Consider the following 24,094-nt stretch of genomic DNA (forward strand, 5'->3'; position numbering starts at 1 on the left):
TACACACACACACACACACACACACACACACACACACACACACACACACACACATATATATATATATATATATATATATATATATATATATATACACACACACACACACACACACACACACACACACACACAGTGTTGGGTAAGTTTCTTATTAATTACTATTACATCATCAACATTGTATTTAAATTACGAATTACTCTGTCTAAAAATTTATATTTAGTTACTCAATAAGTAACTTAATTATTCAAATGGCTAATTAGGCTACATCTTAAAAACCTTAAAACCTTAAGGCATAGACAACAGAAATGAAACTCTTTATTCTTTCCATTTGAGTCAAACATAATATATCAGCCTTTTAGCTTTAAAACGAATGCAATACTTAAACAGTGAAGGTAAATTAAAAATCCAACCAAAAAAAAAAATAATTTCTAACTAAACATTTTATGCATCAGTTAGAACACAAGGTGTAAAAACAACAACAACAACAAAATTTAAGATAATAGTTAAATGCGTGTTATTTAATAGTTTTGATGGTTTTACCTTTATTCTAAAATAATACATGTACAAAATTAAATATAAAATTAATGTCTCCTAACATTTGACTGGTATGGTTTTCATTAAAACATTATGCAAATTGAGTGAATATTATGTAAATGTTATCCAAATAAGCACATTTACAAAGTTGTGTACACACCATTCACTGTAATTCTCCTGTACAAAACCAGTGACCAACAACAGTATAAATACTAAATCTTTCCTTGTCAATAAATACAATCCAAGTACAAAAAAACATGTTAACCACCAGTGTTGAGCATTGTATGCATGCAAGATGTCCGCCAGATTGAACACATTGAGCAGGTAACACAATGACTAGCCAAGACTGTCCCGAACAGCTGACGTCTGCATGTCCCACTCATGTTTGCAGAGAAAGAGCGCTGGCAGAGAGCAGACAGAAGTGATGCAGGGTAGCTTTGACCCCACTGCACTCTTCATCTTCCCAGAGCGAGCAGCTGGGCCTCCGTTCCCGCTCTCCCGCCCGCACTGGCTACTGTACAGATGACATTTATGTAAGTGCCGCACCAGAGGGGCCCACGTGACCAGGAGGAAACATCTCTCAACATCTGGTTTCAACATAATACTCGAGGCCTGGCCAAAAGAGAGTTCCCCTGCCCGCTTTGAGCAGTACTCTCATACTCCATCTTTCTCTGCAGATGCAATCTGCCCGCATTTCGTATGTAAAGACAGCAGTGCATAAAAGTACATTTATATTGTTAGCAAATGGATAAAAAGCTTGCAATAAAAGTAAATCTCCAGGAACCGGGCCCAGTTCGAGCATGTGCAAGTCGTTGTTAAATCCAGAGGGGTCTGAAGACGGAAACGTAATCTGTTGGAATACTGCGGCACGGAAAGAGACGGTGAGGTCAAAACGTGACTCGACGGTAGCTTAACAGCTGAACGAGGAAAACCCATGCAGGCAAAATGCACCTCATGGATGATTGACAGGGGAAATTATAGTGACTATCAAGCTATGAATTATCAAATATTTGGTCATCGTGAGATGATCAGCATCAGCTTATATCTTGCACAATTTCTGATCTGGAATGATTTTAGTCATTTGAGTAAATAATGATACATCCTAATTGCTACAATTACCATGTCATAAGATAATACAGAGTCAGAAATTAACTTGAGAGGAAATATTTGCCCCTTGAACTGATTTTAAGGGGAATTTTGACCTCTCTCAGCACACAGTTTCAATCAAAAGCCACTTCATATTAGTTTTATATTAAACACTATATCTGAAATTTGGCAACTAAAGGTCAATCATTTAAACAGAATATATTAAATATCAACAAGTTTAAATAAGCACTTATTAAAATAAATTTAACAAAGTACAATAAATTATATTAAATATATTCTATAAATAAAATACATTTAAATAAATAAAAAAATCGGGTTAAATTTCTCATCATGATTAGCATTATAGACTAAGTATTTCTAGCAATAATAACAATATCAGTCATTAGAGAAATTAATTTTTTCATTACTAAATCGACTGGAAAGCTACCTAAACCCCAGAGAAACAGACTTTTATATTTTGTGCAATAGCGTTTAGGGCTTTTTAGCCTCCAAAACAATGATGACGTCCTCTAGGGGGCTTTGTGTGAGACACTGCAGTCAATCAGCAGAAACACATTCTTCCTCTGTCCCCACATCCAGAGCCACCTACAGCCCCTGAAAGCCATCCCCTCGTCTCGCACACTGCATCTTTAAACCCGGCAGTTTGGCAGATTACACAGCTGCATGGGCCAGCCTGGTAAATTATTTACCATCAACGCGAGCCTTTCCCTCCTCCTACTCGCTCCATTATATAGCGCATCACATGCCAACTGGTCCTGGCACGCTGGCATCTGGCACTAGGGTGGCATTGCCTTAGTGGAGCCGAGCCAGGCCTGTTTTAAGCTGCTGGTATCTGCCGTAATACCATCTAAGCTCGGGAGGTACGGTGATCAACAGATCGGTTTAATCGTATCTGATTGACCGAGAGAATATACACGGGGCGGATTGTGGAAAATGATGGACACCAATAGTTTTTTCCCCAAATCCTTCTTATGTATATTCTTTGTTGACAGATTAGTGACATAATGAATCTGAATTGAGTTGAACCTGAGACTGTTTTAGTTTCTCAGTGTGAACAGAAAGAAAGAAAGAATTTATAAACGTTAAAATGAGTTAAAGCTGAGAATACATTATTTTGGGTACTAAAAACAGGATTTTCCAACATATTTAAAAAATAAACTTGCTTTGTAATGTCATAAATATCAGGCACTCTAATTTGTCTGGATTTCTACTGTATTTTTGTGCGGCAGATTCTTAAATCCAGCACTTTCAGTAAGATTGAAGCTTCAGTATTAGATTTCATACAGCAGTAATGAAATAATGAAATAACGTTCAGCTCAGTGAATCTAGTTTTATGTTTTGGATTCTCCTGGAAAATGGCTACAGGCCTGCTCTGCGAGTCGTAAATCTCACTAAATCCAGCGCTGGAAATGGTGGAAACAGGAAAGCACATGGTATTGTCTGTCCACTGGATGTCTACTCTTTTTTTCTTTCGCTGCCTTCTGGATGTAGAATCTCCATTCAACAAAGTCCAGGAGCATCACCCCACTCGTTATTCAAAACTACATGGACACACACACACACACACACTCATGCATAGAGAGCAGAGAGCAGCCATGATGGATGAGAGCAGAGTTACACTGATAAGAGAAAGGCCGTTGTGCCTCCATTATAGAGGAACATACACACTTCCAACAATTCTACAGGAAATAGAAATGTGGCATTTGTACTGAAGGTGGCTGACACCAAAGTGCACCGTCAGCTTTTGTGCAAGAATCTGTAAAATCAGATGTTTTCCAGGTTGTTTGTGTAAAAAGGAAAAAGAAAGGTACTAGCATACTTAGCCTCAGTGATTTAAACAAACCTATAAGAATCCACGCTTATTATTTAGTGCATCTGTGCTTACCTATTGCTCCCAATCGTGTGTGTGTATGTGTGTTTGCATTTGTGTGCGCAGCTGTGCACGCATATCTGCGCGTGGGCGTGTCAGTGTCCCCTATATTCTGTGCTCCCACACCCTTAAGGTCACAGTCAATTAAAGCAGACATAGAACAGACCCCCATCACATTTAGACCAATTTCAGCCCCACCTTAAAACTTGCACGCTCTCTTAACCACACATAAACACGAGAGGGAACAGTGTGCTGCGTAACCGTATAAATATGTTGTTACAGTACGATAAAACAAGAAATAGAGAAAAAATCAAGTATGTATCGTGGTCAGGGAGGAGGGCCCCCGTTGGTCCCCACGAGATGAATGCCCCCAGACGCTGGTCTGGTAATGAGGTCACGAAACTGTCAGACAGACCCTCAAACAAAGACACTGTGATCTAGGACCGGCCGGCCTCTCAGACACATACTCTCTTGATGGAGGCTATCAATCACACACACACACACACACGCATACCCTTTAATAATACACACCACAAACATCACAAATACTTTGAAAATCTTACTTTAAACAAAGCAGAAATTGGCTTAAACAATAGGTTTAATATAATATTAATTATTATTTTAGAATTAATATTTTGAATATCTATGTTTTCGGTCTGTTCTTGTAATTTTTATTATTTCTTATTATATTATTTATATTATAAAATTTTTACATATTTTTTTTTAAGTAAAACGTTTTTTGTTTTAGTACTATATTTTTAATTATTTTCATTCTGTTCTATTGTTTAGTTTTTGCTTTACATTTATTTATTTATTTTTTATTTCAGTTTTATTAGATTTTAGTACTTAAACTTCTTTCAATTAGTTGCCAAGGTCATTAAAAGTTGTATATATATATTTTTTTTTATTTCAACTTAATTTTAAACTACCAAAAACTATTTTAATACCTTGTTTTAGTTAAATGACAACAATAATATATGACATTTATACAAAATATTATATGCATTGTACATCTAAAATAACTTTCTATTTATAATTTATGTAAACTAAGCTTTTATATTTTTTTATGTACCTGTGCAAGTAAAGACATTTGAAATCATTTATAATATATATATATATACACCGCTATATACTTTAATTACCCGTTTCATCTCAAACATCACAGAATATTTTTCAAAAAGTGTCCCAGAAAACCTGCTTTATTCGACACATGGTGAGCTCGGGCCACTGTAGGATAGGAAAGGGTTAATGCAAAGAAAGCTGGGAAAAAGAACTTTTCTTTAGCAATTAGTTCTGATGAGCAGGTTTGTTAGGCAGCAGCTATTGAAGGTCTATTTATAGAGATTGCTTCAGGAGAAAAACCTGAGATGCGGCCATGCAGATCAGAGGGATAGGGGGATGAAAGAAGGGAAATGAAAGAGGAAAAGGGGGATGGTGAAAAAAGAGAAAGATGTGGCCTTCTGCCTCAGAGGAATGCAGGGCAGCCTCTATCTGGTGATGAAATGGTCTCGCAGCGAATGAGTGGACATATTGCCTGCCCCGCTGTCCACATGATGCGTTTGTTTGCGTTTTTCTGTATTTGGTTTGTTTTTAAATCACCTCGCTTGTGTCATAAAGTCAGTCTGGACTTGTGGACACAGCTTAAAGTGGAGCATGCAGTCATTAATTGACAGAGTGACTCAATACAGTGATTATTCATTCATTTGTGATTAAAATTACACACTCATTGACTATTCCCTATATGACACATAATGAGTGCCCTCATTCGTCCCTAAAAGAAGTCATAGATAACATTTATTCATTATATTCAACATTTAATATATATAATTACACACACACACACATAAATACATAAATTTATAATAATTTAAGATGTAAATTTTTTTAAGTGAGTGTAATAACTCTAGATAATGTAGATAATGTAATTTAAATGTAATTTACAATGTAATAATGTAATTTAATGTATAATTTATATTTTTTATTTATTATTAATTAAAATGTATTAATTAAAATGTAATTATGATTAAATATTAATATGTATTATTAATATAAATACTTAAATTATTTTTTAAAGATTACAATTATATTACAATTATTTTTTTTAAATATAACCCATTGAGAGTTGCTACATCTCTCAACACAATAATAATAAATTATGATTGCAGATCAGTTGCATTACAAAACACATTATGGGTATAAAAGAGTGAATTTTATATATATATTATATAAATATAAAATACACACACACATACACACGTTTACTCAGAATTCGTATAATGCTACAGAATGGCAGACACCTCAAACAGTGTAATCTATATGGCACAAGGACTGATTTTGGCCACTAAGTCTGCGGGTCTGTGGACCAAACGTTACAGACGCACATGTGGGAATGAGTTGTCAAAAAAAAAAAAAACAAGTGCCTACCAGATATACGTCTCAGGCTTTTTTCCGTTCAGGGTGCATAATTGTCAGCATTCCTCTTAAAAGCATATTCCATGGAAACAGCCCCCCTCCACTCGCCTGAACCTTGTGAAAACTTTAAATAGTGTTTTATGTTGCACGATTATTTCTGCCTTGTAATTCTGTCAGAGGGTGGAGGGGGTCTCGGGCTCTGAAAATTACCTCAAATAAAACATGTGGTGGGAGGAGGCTGATGCAAGTGTCTCTCAGAAAACACAAAGACATTTCAGAGGACACATAAAAGAGAAACGGACATAAACCGAGGACGAATGGGCAGGGTATGGCGAGAATCTGCTAGATTAAACCATACTGGGTAAAAAAAAAAAAAAGCAGAGGTAGCGTGAATAAAACAATTAAATAAAGCTCAGAGCAATAGAACCAACTGTATGCTGTATACACTTAATGCACATTCAGGTCACACGCCTGGATCATTGGGCAAAAAAAACGGAACGAGGTCCATCGTACGCCAAGACTATAAATATATACACACAACAATTTGTTACAGCTGAGAAGACATCTGTTTCACAGTGTCTGGACGCAGAGCATGAACTACACTGGCTGTTTAATATAAAACATCAATTTAGTGGATAGGTTTTCAGGTCGTACCGATTCAAGATCAGTATTGAGATTGAGGGACAGAATTGCAAGGAGACTGCCAGCCCACCTCCCGAGGACAATCGCACAGCCCACAAATCAGTTTAATGTTTCACTGACAGCCATGGCTGTTCACAGGAGGGACCACAACTGTGCAAAGTCCCCCACACCCCCCCGCTGCTGAATAAAGTGAAACTGAAGTCTGTTCTCCACAGACATTCAGACCGGAGGAGAGAAAACAGGGCTCTGTGTGAAAAGAAAGACAATGTAATCTGTGGACAGGAGGAACGGGAGCGACTGTGTCTGGAAGGGAGAAACTGTTTGAAGAGGATAGACTCTTGTTAATGAGAGACTTTGTTTGTGTGTTAAACGGAGAGACATTGAAGAAAAGAGACTACATTTGTAAAGGGAGACTGTGTTAGCTTGTGAAGTAGGGATGCAGAACTAATCGAAATAAAACCGAAATCGCAATATGGCTTAGTGTGATTATCAACTCATGTGATGATATAATTAAAAAAAATGCATCAGGTGTTTCAGAGTGAAGTGCAGCACTGTGTTCTTTTACACGCGAGCAGCTCATGATCTGGTGTTTTCAGCATGTGAGTTAGGGACAGTTAACCATCAATATTAGTATTGTAATTTTACAGTTTTATAGCACTGTAAAATAAAATTCACATTAATAAAACTATTATTATTATTATTAAAACATGAAATATTAATATGGTATCTTTGAGTATTTTGATTTTGCAGTAATTATTAAAATATTTTATTAAAATTAAAAAGTATTAAGTAATTTATTAAAATAATTTATTAATAATAAAAATACTATGTAATTATATACTAAAATACAGTACATACATTTTATATATATTTTATATATATATATATATATATATATATATATATATATATATATATATACACAGGCTATAACACTATATCATTAATATTATTACGTGAAGTATTATATGGTATCATAATATATGGTATATATTAGCAGTAATAATTAATGATGATAATAAAAATTAATAACAACAACTTTGATATTATTATTACTAGAATTATTATCATCATCATCACATTGATATATAACCACAAAAGTGTTGGCCAAACTGTGCAGCTCTACAAACAAGCACAGCACTGGATTGTGCAACAAATTGTTTCTTTTTGACGAGGAGAGTCTATGTTACCCTGTGAAGGAGAAAATGAGTCAGCTATTAAACGAGATTGTTCGCTTGTAATGTACTGACTGTATGTGTTTGAAGAGGTGAGCCTGTGTTCACTGTGTAAGCCTCTAAATGAGAAACTGCGTTAGCTTGTAACAGAGACAATGTGTTAGCATGTAAAGAACAGACTGTGTTGCTTGTAGAGGAGAAACTGTGTCTGTTTTTAGGAGGAGGGACAGTATGTGCTTAAAAAATTGAGACTGTGGCTGTATATGGAGGTCAGTGCGCCCCACTGTAGCTGAGGGAGCGCACAGAGCGTAAACACATTAACGTCACTGTGCTGCTGTACGCTCGGCTGCATTCACAGACTCTGACTCATCAGGGCTGGAATGGGAAACAGAGGACACTGGCAAGAGGGAGGCCCAGTGCAGTCACACACGAGCAACTGCCATACACTTGCAGACACATCATTAAACACACACAAACAAACATATCCAGAAAATAATTTACATCAATTATAAATAAATAAAAAATATTATTTATATATATATATATATAATATATATATATATATATATATATATATATATATATATATATATATATATATATATAAAACTATAAAAACTATAATAACTATAAATGCATAAAAACTATAAATATACATATGTATATATATATTTTTTTTTTGTCTGTTGAGTCCTCTATGTCCTAAAAAAATGAATTATTATGCATTCTGCCATTTACACTAAACTGCATCAAAAACACGTCCATACGACAGCGATTCATGAAAAAACGATCATCTGGAAAGCATCTGAAAAGGATAAAACCTGAGAGTCTATGTCATGTAGTCCTGCGTGACATTAGAGGTTTACTAGCTGGTTTACGTCCCGTTACGACCATCACACTTTACAGTCTTTCATTAGGGGTAGCTGTAAACGTCAACAGCCATTACCTCATCTCAGAGAGCAGAGTCACATGGCCCGCATGACATCAGTCAATGCTCCACACTGAAAACGAACAAACCACACTAACTTACATCTTCGCCTGCCCATTTCTCTCACACTATATACAAGGTTTCTGCAGGTGCAAGTGGTCCAGTGGAAATTTCAGTCCTGGTTCGCCCATCGACAGAAACAATATTATCATACACAATAATGGCTTTTCTGTGTTCTGCAAAGCGCAGATTCCATTACAGCTAAAAGCAAACAGTGATGCTGTTAAGTCATGCCTGTTAAGCGCTATAAATACAGAGCTGCTCTGTGCTAATGGTCTGTAGCCTTGGCACCTCCATCCGCAGGTGGCAGATGGAGTGACGGGCAGAGACCCGGGCACAGGGCAGGACGGGTGAAGAAGCGGGGTGTCCATATCCATACATCCAATACATCTGAGCTCACTTTTCGGCATTGTCACTCAGCACTAGTGAAAAATGGCAGCCACACCCAAATAAAGAGATGACAGGAATGACTGTCGCATTAGTCAGGTGGCCATGACTGTGGGTGCTTAAAATATCCTGTGCAAACTGCTAAAATAAGTGTACGATTTAATTGGCCTTGGAAAGAAGAACACGCCAGATCTCATGTCACACCCATAGTTTAAGGACTGTTGAAAGTATGATGTGTGTGTGCGTGCGTGCACATGCATTTACCTTAAAGAAATAGTTTGTTCTAAAATAGTTTGAATAGAATCGTTTTAAAACGTAACTCTCAGGCCAAACAACATGTAGATGAATTTGTTTCTTTATCAGGAAAGATTTGGAGAAATTTAGAATTGCATCACTTGCCCACCAATGTATCCTTCTAAAGTGAATGGGTGCCGACAGAATGAGCCTTAACAGCTGATAAAAACATCACAATAATCCACAAGTAGTCCAGTCCAAAAATCCATGTTAAAACCTGCCAATATGTTTTGGATTGTTTTCACTTGATCTCTACATATTTCTCTCCTGATTCAGACGAAGCAATTTTTTCACTGGAAAAAGCAGTATTACAGACTTGTATTTTAGCCAGAAGCAACAGTCTGAAGTTAAAAATCTTAATGATGGATTGGTTTCTTACCAATATGCAATTTTTCACTTCGAAAGATGTTAACTAATAGACTTAATTTATAAGCTGTACTGACTCTGACGGCACCCATTCATGAAATGTGCATGTGATGCATTGCTAAGTTTCTCCAAATCTGTTCATATAAAGAAGCAAACTCATCTAGATTTTGGATGGCCACAGGGTGAGTATATTTTCAACAAATTATCTTTTTTTTGTTTGTGAACAACTCTCTTTACGGACTATTGAAAGGACACTTTGCAGGTGTGTGTGTGTGCGCATTTACTTTAAGAATCGGTAACCCAAGTCAGACAAAGACCTCTAAGGTACATTAATCAGTAAAAGTAGGTCTCTGTTAGGACATCTAACACTGGGGACCAGGTGATTGAGACTGGGGCCCTTCAGAGGACGGGCTTCCGGAGGTGAACCATGAGCCGCAGCGCTGAAAAGCACAGGACAGGCGAGCCCAGTGTTGAAAAGCAGTAAGTGGATCTAGGGTTAATGGCGTCTGTGCATGTGTGCATGCCTGCCTGTGAGCTTTTACACAAGAAGAGCGTCTTTACGAGTGTGTAGAGCGTATATGTTTAAGTGTGCATGTTTCAGCGTGCATCCGAAGGCGTTTGACAGCACAGCCATTTGCTCGGGAATGATGGAGCACAGCCTGAAATCTGATCACGCTCCCAAGGCCAGTACACTGCCCACCCAAGGAGATGAAGATGAGTGTGTGGGTTATCGGGTGCTCGCAGACACTAAAACCCACAAACAAACACACATACACATTCACTGCCACAATAATATGCTGTTTAGGCAGCCTAAGGTTGCGTAAAAACACCAAACAAAGACTTTAAGTGTTCTTTGGACAGTAAACAATAACGCAACAGTGCATGCCTTCGCTTTCGAAGAATATACGTATTCTTTTTGCTCTATAAACAATAGTAGAAATTTTCTTTGTATAAGCACAAAGAACTTATATGTGAACAACACATAAAGGATCTTTCATAAACATTGACTATATTGATTTACACTCAGCTGAGGAGTAAGAATAAAAAAATAAATAACAGATACGATAACTAAAAACTGTAATCCAGTATTTTCTAGTCAAACTTCACAAAATTACATTGATAAAAAAAGCAGATTGGGGAAAAAATGTGTGATTGTGTGGGTGTGTGTGTGTGTGTGTGTGTGTGTCAAACTAATTTGAGATTTTTTGCATTCAGTGGCTTAATAAATGTAATAAAAACAGACAGGGGAATTTATTTTCCATATATATCCAGGCTCCCATCCAAGATCTTCCTAATCTTGGAGACATTATGGGATTTAAAGGGATAGCTTGCATAAAAATGTATCTCTTCGTTTTAAACCGTATGACTTTAAAAAAATATATATATAATTGGTGTTGTTTTGAATCCTAATGTCTTTAGTTACATGGTCAAGAAACAGATTTTCAAAATATATTTTGTGTTCTTCAGAAGAAAGACATGAGGGTGAGTGAATGATCACAGAAGTTTCATTTTTGGGTGGACTATCCCTTTAAGACTTGATTTCTGACCGCAGGACTGTGAATTGCAGGGTTTTGAAAGGATCGCTGGGGGTTGCAAAGGCTCGGCTAACGTGACCAATCTGTTGTCGGCTAGGTCGCCTCGAGAAGACAGATTACTCTTCTCCAGGCAGCTCAGGGACAGACAAACCCCCAGAACTCCAGAGGGAGGGTTCCCATTCCGGATCCTATTCCCATTCCTCGTCCCATTCCTGTCGGCTCTAATGTCCCAGTGCAATATCTCAGCACAAAGGGATTCTAAACAAGGAGGAAAAATTACATTCAGCCCTAGTCGTGCGTCTTCCTACAGACTCAGAGGGCGCAGTGTCAGGTTAAGGTACTCACAACATGCTCAATGATGTATTCTGATGGGAAAACAAATGAATTCTAACGACGTCACACAAATTGGCTTCAGATTTTTGAATATTTCAAATCTGTAATAAAGTCACCATGTGGGTGGTGATAAATTACAGTAGACTAAAAGTAGACTAAATATTATAAAACTATGAAGGAAAGAGAATTTGTTTTAAAAACTACCAATCAAATACAATCAAGAGAAATTAAAGTGGACTCGCTTTGAAATGTGGGGCAGCGTGACTCATAAACACAGAAACAGTAGTCAGAATATCCAAATGCATAACACCAAGTTCAGTGGTGACTATCGGAAAGGAAGCTCTGAGGAACAGCCAATCAAGTCAGCTGAGAGAGACAGGAAGTGGCACACAGTCAAGCCCCATCAGTTCCACTCCAGTCTCGTTCCCGCTTTGGCTGAGCAGATGGATCAAATCCTACAGGCACAAATACAATGAACCAGTACATTAAACAAGTGCTCTCAACCTCAAAAAAAAAATACTCAAGGAGGGTGATAAACCAAATATAAAACCAACAAATCTGAGGTTTGTTTTTGCTTTTTACTCGTCTTTTCTTCCCTTGACTCAGCTTTACTAACCTGTCAGGAGGAGACGTATAGGCACTAATGCTAAAACCCCACCATGAACCTGAAGGCTACGCAGAGAGACAGATATCCCTGACCCGTCTCTCCCACACAAGCCTTTAGTAGGTCAGCCCCTCTTCAAGGATACCATGTAAAAACAAATCACCTCTGACAGAGTAGAGAGAAATGTGAACATTTCTTTTCTGAAAATGCAGGATGTTATCACTTTCAAACATATATCAAACAAACATATTCAAAAGCTAGACACGAATGAGGCAATAAAACTACACAGAAGGGCCATTATGAACATTATGGTACTATACAGACTACAATTCAAGTTTTGGGGTCAGTAAAATATTTTAATGTTTTTTTAAATAAATATGTTATGCTTACCTGACCTGTAATACAGTAAAAAAAAAAAATACTAGATTTTAAAATATCTATTTATTATTTTGCATTTTTTTCAAATGTAATTTATTACTGGGATGGTAAAGCTGAATCTTCAGCATCATTATTCCAGTCTTTAAGTGTCACATGATCCTTCAGAACTCATTCGAATTATGTTGTTTTGTGCTTAAACATTTATTATCAGTGTTGAAAACATAGTGCTTCTTAATATTTATATGCATACTGTGTCTATTTTTATCAGGATTTTCTGATGAATGTATAGTACGAAAGAACAGCATCAATTCAAAATCTAAATCTTGTATAAATGTCTTTACTTTTGATTAATGGAATGCATCCTTGTTAAATATAACTTGTTTATTTCTTTTTTATTTAAATCTAAATACCACCAAAATACCTTTCAAAATAACTTAGTGCAATAAACATAACATGCATATTTTAATATCACATTCACGGCTATCATACTTAAATAGCTGTTTAAGCCATGTTGCAATTCCAGAATTCCAGCTTATGAAAATAACAGGCAAGTTTCGAATTTACACAAAATATTGAGAAAGAGCATGATTAAACATGACTGAAACTCTGAATAAGATCTGTTGCTCTAGGTAGACTAAACATGTGTGCAAACCTCCCACAGGAAAACTCTGTTGCTCAGCAGTTGCGTTTTCATAGTTCAAGAGACTTAATGAAGTTCTCAGTGTTTTCAATATCAAGAATACTTATTTAAGTATCAACCATATTTCAATGAGAAATAAAAACAAATCGAGACAACCGTAATGAGAACGGTTTGCTCTCATACTGAAATCTCTACAAAAACTTTTGAGGTCAGACGTTCATATCTTGCCCATCCCACAGATATCTTCTGAAAGTATAGCAGAGACATATGCAAGATTACTAGGATAAAAAAAAAGTCATTATTTAATCTCACTGCAGCCTAGAAGAAACAATTGACATGTATAAAGAAATATGATTTTACTTTCCTACAAGCTGTGGAAACATTTCATCGGTCACGTATGAATATAGTGAACAGCTCGGGTCTACAAACCGGATATGTCGACCCCAGACCTCACTGGATTGTGCCTCCCAGCCCCCCGTGCCTCCATTACAGTGTCAACATCAAAGGCATTTTTCAGTGTGCTAGTCACACAATGCTCTCTCTTTCTCACACTACCTCTACACGCACAGAGATACACAACCACACACAAATACACTGTAACAAATTCAGTCCTTGGTAAATACCCTAACGTCGTGTTACGAATGGGACGTCTATAATTAACAGTGTAGGACGCCAGTCTGCCAGCGTGGGCGGCGTGCCAGTGGATCAGCCCTAATTACTGTATTCATTTTGTCAGGACCATTCAGTTCACAGCTCTCTCTGACCAGCCCTGGCAGCCAATGAAATCTCTGGACACTAACATCACAACGTCCAGAGGCCAACCAGCCGTCCCCTTTAAGGCAACATCAAAGCCAGTGAAGGAGCAAATATCAAAATGGCTGACACACACATACAACAATCAAAACAGAAAAAAAAAAAAAAAAACTTTCAAATGAAAGGACGCTTTTCTTCGACTGACTCAGTGCTCTTTGTAGTGGCCTTTGACGCTGAGAATCAGCAGAGGAAACATCAGTGCACATGATCGAAATATAGTACAAAAACAGTATAAAAAAAAATAATAATAATTCTTAAGTCACCCGAAGAACAAAAAAATTAGCTCTTTCAATTTATGAGTTGAAATGAATTAATATTTTTCTAATACTTGCTACATAGTTGGATATATATATAACAACATATTTTTTTATACAAGTATATATATATATATATATATATATATATATATATATATATATATATATATATATATATATATATATACACGTCAAAATCTCCTCGAAACATGTCGGCCAAGCAGATAAACATATAGGCCGATGCCAATATTTGACAAATGCCAAATATCGGCCGATACATTGGCCCTGGCGATATATCGGTTGACCACTACTGATTACACTCAAAAATGTATTATTAAAATTTTACAGCAGTCATATGAATTTTTTTTTTTTATTCAACTTTCTTAAATTCAAATTACCATTCAGCATCCTGCATCAACTTGGATTCCAACTGGAATTTAAGAATCAATCAAATCTCAATTTAGTTCTAAATGGCAAACAAGACTGTTTATGATTTGATCACATCAAATTAAGCCAGTATGCAATCAAAATTTACTATATTTAATTTATTAATAAACATTTCTGATCTTAGGAACTATTCATCACTGAACAAAGTAAAAAAAAAAAAAAGTATTTCATCTTTCAGTGCAACTTTCCTTCTCATCTGAAGTTGCCAAACATTTTTCATTTTCAACCCCTATCCTCCAACCATTATACATTTTCGTATATGAATATTGTTAAACTTAAAAACCACCACATTACGGCTATAAAACAGCTTGCAAACCCTTCATGTTCACTTTAAAAGGTATACATAAAAAGCAGGTATATTAGCACTGTGTGGTTTATTCACCATCAAACGCTCAGTGTAAACTTTAAATGCGCTTATGGTGTTTGCATGTGGTGCAACACTTCCAGCAAAAATGCAAAAAATGTGATTTTTATCAATGGTGTCTAATGCATAAACTCAAAATATGTGAGCTAGAGGGGAGGGAATGCACATGACCTTATGAAAATATTTCCATCTTGCAGGCAGCTCTGAATATAATTACAGCGCCGACACACTGGTCTCTTTCAGTCTCCATCACATCCTATTTAAAACTCCATCTAAATGAGCATGCAAAAGCGAAACGAGAATAGCGCTAAATGTGGTGGTTGTTTGGGTTAAATATTTAAGCGTAAAAAAAAAAAAGACAAAATGTGGCAAATTTAACGGCTGCTTAGGATTATTTATTTTACAGGTGTATGGCAAGGAAAACACAGACGTTACGTAATCGGTTGGAAAATAACGGTTCATCCCAAAAAATCCCTATCTGTCACATTGACATCACATAGAAGACAATAAACTTTTCAACCTGCATCCTGAGGCAACGCAAAACTATGAAGGCTATATAAATAACTAGTCAATAACAATTAAACAACAACAGTGCAACATTAGTGGACTGAAATGGAAGCGGATATGGAGAGACAGAGAAACAAAAACGGCAATTCATCAGTCTAAAAATATACAGATGAGTTCTGAAAACTTTAAAGGGACAGTTCATCCAAACATGAAAACGGTGTCATTATTTCCTCATGTCTTTCCAAACCTGTATGATTTCCTGTTCTCAGTGGAGTATAAAAGAAAAAATTTTAAATAACATACTGGTCGCTCTTTTCTAGGGACTGGAAGCTTCAAGCTTTAAAAAGGACACAAGAGTATCACAAGAAAGTATCAAAATAAAAGAAAAAAGTCGGTTTCTCACATCAAGGTAGTAAATGGCCTCAAAAGATTTTCCAACTACATTTATTAAACTTATCATTCTGTAGCCTTAAAACCCCAGTGTTCATTTACTTATGTTACAAATATTGATGTTATGATATTCAGCAACAATATCCACATTTTCAAAAAAATAAATAAATAAAATTCATTATATTACATTGTATTATTATTAATATGTCACAAATGTTACATATCAATGCATCAACATTTGAATTGGAACATTTTGAATTGAATAGTTTCGGACTATTTATGATACTTGAATTTTTGGGGGTAATTTTGAAGCATAATTGTACTCAAAAACTTCTTCTTTGTCAAGAAAGTTGAGTTTTTTTTTAGCTAGTGGAACTTGATGCAAATTTGAGTAAATTAAGCACAAACATCCCAAATGAACAGAACTGCCGATACAACAGAGCCCACTGAGGTTAGGTGACGGCTTGCCCTGTGTCTGAAGGAATGGTACAGTAAGGTAGCCATGGCACATTAATTCCACATCCAGCAGCCCGGCCATTAAGGTAAATTTCCAGCTTCCCTCATCACAGATAGAATTTCCACCACTCTGACTGAGGCCCTTGATGTCTTGCACCTTGGGCACTGGGCAGAAAAGCACTCGGACTGACTTTTTTTTTTTTTTTCACAGGGTTCACAGAATCTCCGAACGCGTGGCCTCCCAGCCAAAACCCCCAGCACGATTAATTTAGTAACGGGTTATTAAGCTCAGACATAAATTGCAGCCCTGGACATTTTAATGGAAAAGGGGGACTGATTTATTGAGGCTCCGGAGACAAAACAGGTTTTTTATTTTCCATTTATTCATCGGCACTCTCTGGGAGTGGTAACTCGCGAGGAATTCACGAAACAAGAGGCAAGAAAGAAGGAGCGAGAGGGAGGAGGGCAGGAGGCGACAGCAACCGTGATCAAAGATACGGCTGGCCAGAGCGCCGCAGTGCCCTTGAGTTCTCCACACTACAGATGCGTTGGCAGAGACTTCTCAAAACCAAACACGGCGAGGAATTATACGGATTTGCCGTTTGGCGGATTGGAGGCACCTGTCTGAAATCTTCACAAAAGCACTCTTACGCTGATAAGGATATTATTAATCAAAGACTAAAAGAAAAGCCCAAGGTTATTTTGAACTCCAGATGTCTTCTGACAGCTGTCTGAAATCTCTTTCTCTTACTTCTTTACCTTGATTACTAAATCTTTAATTACTATTATCCATACTAACATTGACTTCAGCGCGATACTAAATCAAGACAAATAAACAGCAAATTACAAACAAATTACAGATAAACGGATAATTAATTTCAAAAATTAATTTCCATTTATTTAATTAACATGTTAACACATTCAGTTATTTTTTAAGGAAAGAAAACAACATTGAAGTAGCATATGGAATGTATATGAGATTTGTATGAAACAATGTACTTTTATAGTTATTCATTTATATAATTTTATTTTATAGTTCAATTACATTATATATTGTTTTATTATTAGCATTGTTATTTAGTTAAATCCGTTGACATTTATAAAATAAAATATATATTAATAATATGTAAATATATATAAATAATATTAAAAAATATTTGTTAAAATGGCAAATCCATATTTCATTCTAAATTCTGCTCTTACCTGGATTTGATTTACAAATAAAGTTCATAATGAAAGAGTCAAAATCAATAAACACGTTAAAAATGTTATGCATCAATATGCGAACAAAAACTAATGCTCCATGGTATTAAAGATTTTGATCCTGTAAATACTATAGTATGAAAACAGAATCATGTCTGCACATTAAGAATAATCTTTCGGTTTCAAAACAGAACAGACATCTGATAAGCATCCTGATCAAATGGTCATGATGTTCTCCTACTGTCAGGACACGTTTGTTTCAGATCTCTATCAGATCAGAGACGGTTTTCAGTAAATAAAGATTCACTGATCCTTACTGTCTTGCTAACATGCATCGTCGGTTTCTCCCCTGGAAGATGACCTCACAGACAACCCTACGGTCTGGACACGACCGTCCGCTGCTATTCATGCACACCAAATATTCCCTAAATGGATAAACCATAATATCCTCTGGTTTCTCTGCTACTGACCTCTCTTACAAGGCCATGGCGAGCTTCAGACAAGTGCAAAATCAGAAAAATAATCTAACAGCGCGGCCATGCTCTAGAACTCAAGTGGAACAATCGTAATAAAAAGAATGCAACTCTACAGGGTGCACGTTTAAAATCCTGTAAGCAGTCAAAATGGAGGCAGAACGCAAGCAGGGGAAATTCAACTGATTTGAATTGCTAAAACATGGAGCTTCACAGGTACCCATGAGACCAGGATGTGTCGGTCCAGACATATGACAATTAGGTGCTCAAATTCTCCTTCGCTCCACTACCTTTGAGATTCCTATCATTTGGAAAATCGTCTCTCACTCCATTTCTCGCTTTTGCTCACCTCTGGAGTATTCTTCTTGAACTCGCGGCTTTGGTCGATGAGTTTTTTCCTGGACTGCTCGCTTTCATCCTGTCTGTTGGCCAGGGCTGTGGCGGTGGTATCCAGTTCTTTCTGTGGACAGATAAGGGAAACGATTCAGATGAGGTTCAAGAGTAATGGATTTGGTAAATAAATGACATGACATCAGTGAATCGTTAAAAAAGTACCTAAATATCAACCTTGGATTGACAGAATTGGCAACTATTTTAGATTTTGGATCATCAGAAACTGATTTGTCTTCCATGTGACCATCAGATTTTAAAGGAAAAAAGTCAAATGATAATTTTCCTATTATTTACTCGGGCCAACTTTGTTCCAACAACCACTGAAAGCAGGATCATGAAGGATCATGAAAAAGACCCAGTTTAAATCCAAATGGGACTGAATAAATCAAGCTGGATTCAAAATGTCAACTTAAGAACCAATTCATGAATGATTTATTCAGTTTTAATTGTGAATCAGAAATGAACCATTTCTTTAAATTATGAAGAACTGACAAGAACCAGTTGAATTGATTCAGTCCGAGTTGGATTCAAAATGTCAGCTTAAAAACAGATAAGTGAATGAACTGATCAGTTTGATCAATTAATTATGAATCAAAGCAACCAATTCACTGCAAAGAAGCGGTTGATTAAATGTACAATTTGAGTTAAACGTTTCAGTGAGTTGGATTCAAAATGTCACTTTAAGAATCGATTTGTGAATGAAAAGATCAGTTTGAATTGATTCACAATTCAAACTAAAAGTGTCAGTAAATTGGTTTCAAAAGTCAGCCTAAAAACTGATTTGTGAGTGAACCGTCTTAATTGTGAATCAAATCAACTAATTCACTTAAAAGAATGGTAAAAATGTTGAAGGATAAAATAATTCACATTTTGAGTAAACAATTCAGTGAGTCAACTTAAGAACTGATTAAAAAATTAATAATTCAGACCAAATTATGAACTTGGCAACTTTGTACGAAGAGGTTAGCAACAGCAGCTTTTTGTTGTCCATAAGCAGAGTCATTGACCACAGACCAATCGCGTTCGCTGAAAGCTGTAAAAATACAACAGAACCTTCACGCCAAACATCACATCTATTTTGCAGGAAACACGTGTTTTATAAGGTGTGATTGAGAATACTGCATGGTATGCACCTGCAGGCATACTGTGGCTATAAACCTCTTGCTCCGACTAGCCGATCACATTCCCAGGAAAGTTGCGACAAACACACTGCGATTGGCCACAGAATCCATCAGTCAGCCACAGCGCACTGCAGTCCCACCCCCAGTGGGCCTCGTGAAAAGTCAGCAGTCTGCGGTCCCTGCCGTCCCACTCTTCTCCTCTCAACAGCAGGGAGCTGAGCTAAAGAATATCGTCTGACATCTGGGAGCCAGATGCTGGGAACAAATCAACTTAATTAGGCTGGAACTCTGTGCGCCAGACTCCCCAAACCTCCAACACAACAACTAGGGGGCTGAGTCACCACAGTCTCGCCCCAGTTTTACTCTCCTCTGTTATTATCACCTCCTCCTTCCACATAGGAAGACACATGGCTCCGCAAAACACTCCGACAGAGCGTCGTTTGGCTAGTCTGGCAAGGTAAAAGCACGAGGGCTGATCTCCAGAGACAAATCTGGTTTTAAAATACCATCCCTAGAGACGGGTGTGGATCATTGGTTTCTGGGTCAATGGGACATGTTTTAGATAAAAACGTCATGCTATGTAAGTGGGCTATGGTTCTGGTCTTCCTAAATGGCTTGTTATTAATACAAGCGGTGAGACTGTGACGGAAATAAACTGTGACATAATGCATTTACTCTAACAAAGCACTGACATGACATGTACGCACTGTACGTGAGCTTTATTAAGGGTAGCCTATATACATTACCTCTACATAATCATGATATATACACATACTTTTCTAAAACCATAATGCAATTTTTAAGGTTGTGCAGCCAAAATTAAAGAAAATATGAATCATAATACAGGAATGGTTGCACTTTTAACTTAGGAAACCATATGTGAATTAATCATTTGAAACTGTGAAACAGATCAAAGTTTTCAAAGAAAAGAATCTGTTGATTCCATTCTAAATTTCAACTAAATGACTGAGGTGGATTCAAAACGTCAACTTTAGAACTGATTTGTGAATGCAAGCATGATATATATTCTTGTCTTACACTATAATGGGATTTTCTAGACTGTGCAGCCAGAATCTTCACCAAGTATGAATCATAATACAGCAAAGGCTGCACTTTCGTGGTTTAAGAAGGTACTTCATTGAAGTATCAACTTCATTTCAGATGTTTCTCCTAAAGGTCCTTGGGAATACTAATTTTATGAAATGCTACAATGTGATTTTTAAGGTTGAGCATCCACAATTGCAGTAAATATGAATCATAATATATAATAAAGTTTGTGCGGTCAAAGCTGAGGAAGGTACTTCAGTGAAGTACCAAGTCTCAGATGTTTTTCGGATTCCTTGTGGAAAATGTCTACGACAACTGTTGACACACAGAAACAGTATAAGGCTGTAAAATTAATGTGCATATAATAGAGCAGATCTTTTGAGCACAGTTTGAGACTCGCTTGAAACTCACAACTGAGTTTCCTAGGGTCTTTTCTTCTCAGAGACGTAATAAAAACTCTCCATTTAATCTTGCTGCTGTCAAAGAGAAAGGTTTGAGATATTAAAGAGCGTGATTTTTCTTTCCATTGGTATCAATAGTGTTAATGCCCCCTGGGGTATTCCATCCAGCCCCCCGGTGTAGTTCAAGGAAGCCCTGTAGCCCTCCAATGAGAGTCGTTTATATAAAGGACCAAATTGTTCTCCATAATAGCTTTATAATTTTCCTAATGGAAGAATTCTGCTGGCTCAGGCGGCGGTGCTTGTCTTAGTTAATTTGTTCGGTAGTAAACGCTGATGGAACAGATTACAGGGCTCCCCAGAGAGCCAGGCCCTGCCAGATACTATCAGCTGCATATGCAGCAGGGAAACGTCAGCGAGGCCTCTCTCTCTCTCTCCTTCTCGCTGCTGTTTTTTCTTCCCTCGTTCTCTCATAACCTATCTTTCTCACAGGCCATTACATTTCCTCTCTCTCTCTCTGTATAACTGCCAGTGTCGCTGTGCCACAGAGCACCTGAGCACTCAAGAGGGTCAACAGCTCAGAGGCAGTCAGGAACAGATAAAAACAAAGCAAGACTCTAACACAGGTGAGAGGGACGGCAGACACACTTCTGCCATGGGAACTGTACTGTAACTAAAAATGGCAGGTATAATTCTGAACAAATGGGTTTATCATTCTGTTAGCAGGAAAAGCTGTTTAAATGGACTAAAATAAAAATTATAATAATAATTGAAAATCACATTCCTGGTCATATTTGCCATTATTTATCAGTGCACATTATTCTGTACTTAATAACAGTCAAACTATAATAACTTGCTCAGTCTCTGAATAATTTTTTTTGTTTGGATGCCATCACAAAGACCTCTTTGGTTCCACTCTGGTCACTATTCTCGATTAAGTGCATTCCCAATGGACAGAACAAGTCTGGATCTTTTTTTTTCTTATTGTTTCTTAGTGTTGCAGGATATATGAAACTAAAATCAATAACGTGATATGGCTTAGATCAATAACGATTCTCAAATCATGCATGCTGGGATTTCATTAACCAAGTATAATCACTGCAGGTTTCAGAGTGTAGCGCTGCACTGTTTATTTACCATTAACCAAGCCCCTCTAAGACGCTAAAACACTTTATCATGAGCTGCTTGAGTGTAAATAAACACAGTGCTGTGCTTCACTGCACCTGCAGTGCAAATAAATATCAAAATTTAAGTCTGATGGTTTAGCCTTTGAAAATTGAGAAATTAGGATGGAATTGTTAACAATGTTATTTTACAGATGCGCTACTTTTTTAAAATTAAATATTCTATTTTTATTATACACTACAATTGTAATACCACAAACAGTTCTTATTTAAATATTTGTATTAAATTAAATTGAATACAAATACAATTTTATTAAAAAATAATTGTTAAATGGGGCAGAAACTGTGGAATATTCTAAACCCAAGTCAATTAAGTTTTTCCCTAAAATTTCAGCTGTAAAAGCATGGTTCATGAGCAAAAATGTAAAAGGGTAAAAGTGATTTTTTTAAACTTTTTTTTTCATTATTATATTGCACAATACATACAATGTAAACAGTGTTAATTTTCCCCCAATAACATCACACTACAGATGTTGCAAATGCATGTCAATCAGAGCATGCACACTTACAACAGACATCATCAACAGTTTGAACAGTTTTAAAGTCGAAACAAAAGTCGCAAAGAGATGCCGAAAAAAAAAGAAAAGAAAAAAAAAGCTAAAAATACACAACAACAAAAAAAAGTTTGTCCAGTGTACTGTACTTGGGTAGGCTGAACAGATTTTAGACTGAGTTTTTTATAGCTTGTCCTTTAATCATTTGGTCTAAAAAAAAGGTGACCTGATTTCTGAAGGGTATGACTTTATACTTAAGTGAAAAAACAATAAAGGAAAGTGCGTGTATGCGTTTTGAAAGGTACCAACGGCTGCCATTTGCAAAGATAGAGCTAATCTATTTATATGCCGGCATAGTCGTTAAGCCCTTATCAAAGTCTTTGGAAATGCTGTAACCATTTATAAAAAACCTGCTTTGTGTGAGCAACTAATCTCAACGCTGACCCACCGCTTTGAGCTCTGACTTGGTGTACGCTGTAGTCGGGTCTGTTAAACACCTATGCCAAAGATTTGGCAGCAGAAGTGTGAACTTAACCTTGTCATGTCCCGAAAAGAGATCCCTCGACATTGTGTTCAACTCAACCTGTACTACAGATTTTCATCCAATCAAAAGCTCCAGAATGAAATGTCCCTCCCCTCAAACCACCTGCAACTGACTAGCCAAGTGACAACATATGGCTCATAGCTGCGATGTATCTGAATTCTATTGGATATTTCAAACAAAATATGGTACACCCCACCCAAACCTACTGTTTCAACAGGAAACAAAAAAGAAACCATTCTCACTACACAAGAGTTTAGTTTTAGTAGAGCAGCTAAGCTAAGCTAATTAAAAGTTTTTATTCACACACCTGCCATGATTCACTCAAATAAACAATTCAAATCATCAAAACAATGGTTCAGTGATTCATATTAAAAGGAGTCAAATCATTACTCTGACAAAGAAAAAACATGTGGCAAAATGTTTTTGTTAAATATCTCTGCAGAAAAGATGCATGAAATATAAAGCTGAATATTATGCAAACTTAAACATAACCTAGATTTTTAGAAATAATAGTATTAAAAAAAGAAAAATGCTAAGAAATGTGGTGTTACAACTTTTGAGCAGACAGAATTAGAAAACATAACTGCCTCAGCATTTACCTTTATGATATATAACTGCATTTAGCCTACAAAATGCTAGCAGATTTTTATGAAAAAACAAATAAAGTTGATTTAACTGTTCTGATACAATTCGCACCCTGGATAAACAAACATTTTTAACAAACCACAAGCATTACGA

The 24,094-nt window shown here is 36.5% G+C and overlaps 1 protein-coding gene across 8 annotated transcripts in view; it reads right to left on the reverse strand.

Moving 5' to 3' along the window:
• Positions 1–24,094, reverse strand: part of LOC113109931 (homeobox protein cut-like 1) — a 115,147-nt gene that overhangs the window by 67,362 nt on the left and 23,691 nt on the right. For all 8 annotated transcript variants that reach the window (XM_026273832.1, XM_026273831.1, XM_026273825.1 and 5 more), the window contains exon 2: positions 18,525–18,635. In XM_026273832.1, coding sequence (XP_026129617.1) covers positions 18,525–18,635 — 111 coding nt within the window. The remainder of the gene's footprint in view (positions 1–18,524; positions 18,636–24,094) is intronic.

This window comes from Carassius auratus, chromosome 10 (genome assembly GCF_003368295.1).
Source record: "Carassius auratus strain Wakin chromosome 10, ASM336829v1, whole genome shotgun sequence".
Lineage (NCBI taxonomy): Eukaryota > Metazoa > Chordata > Actinopteri > Cypriniformes > Cyprinidae > Carassius > Carassius auratus.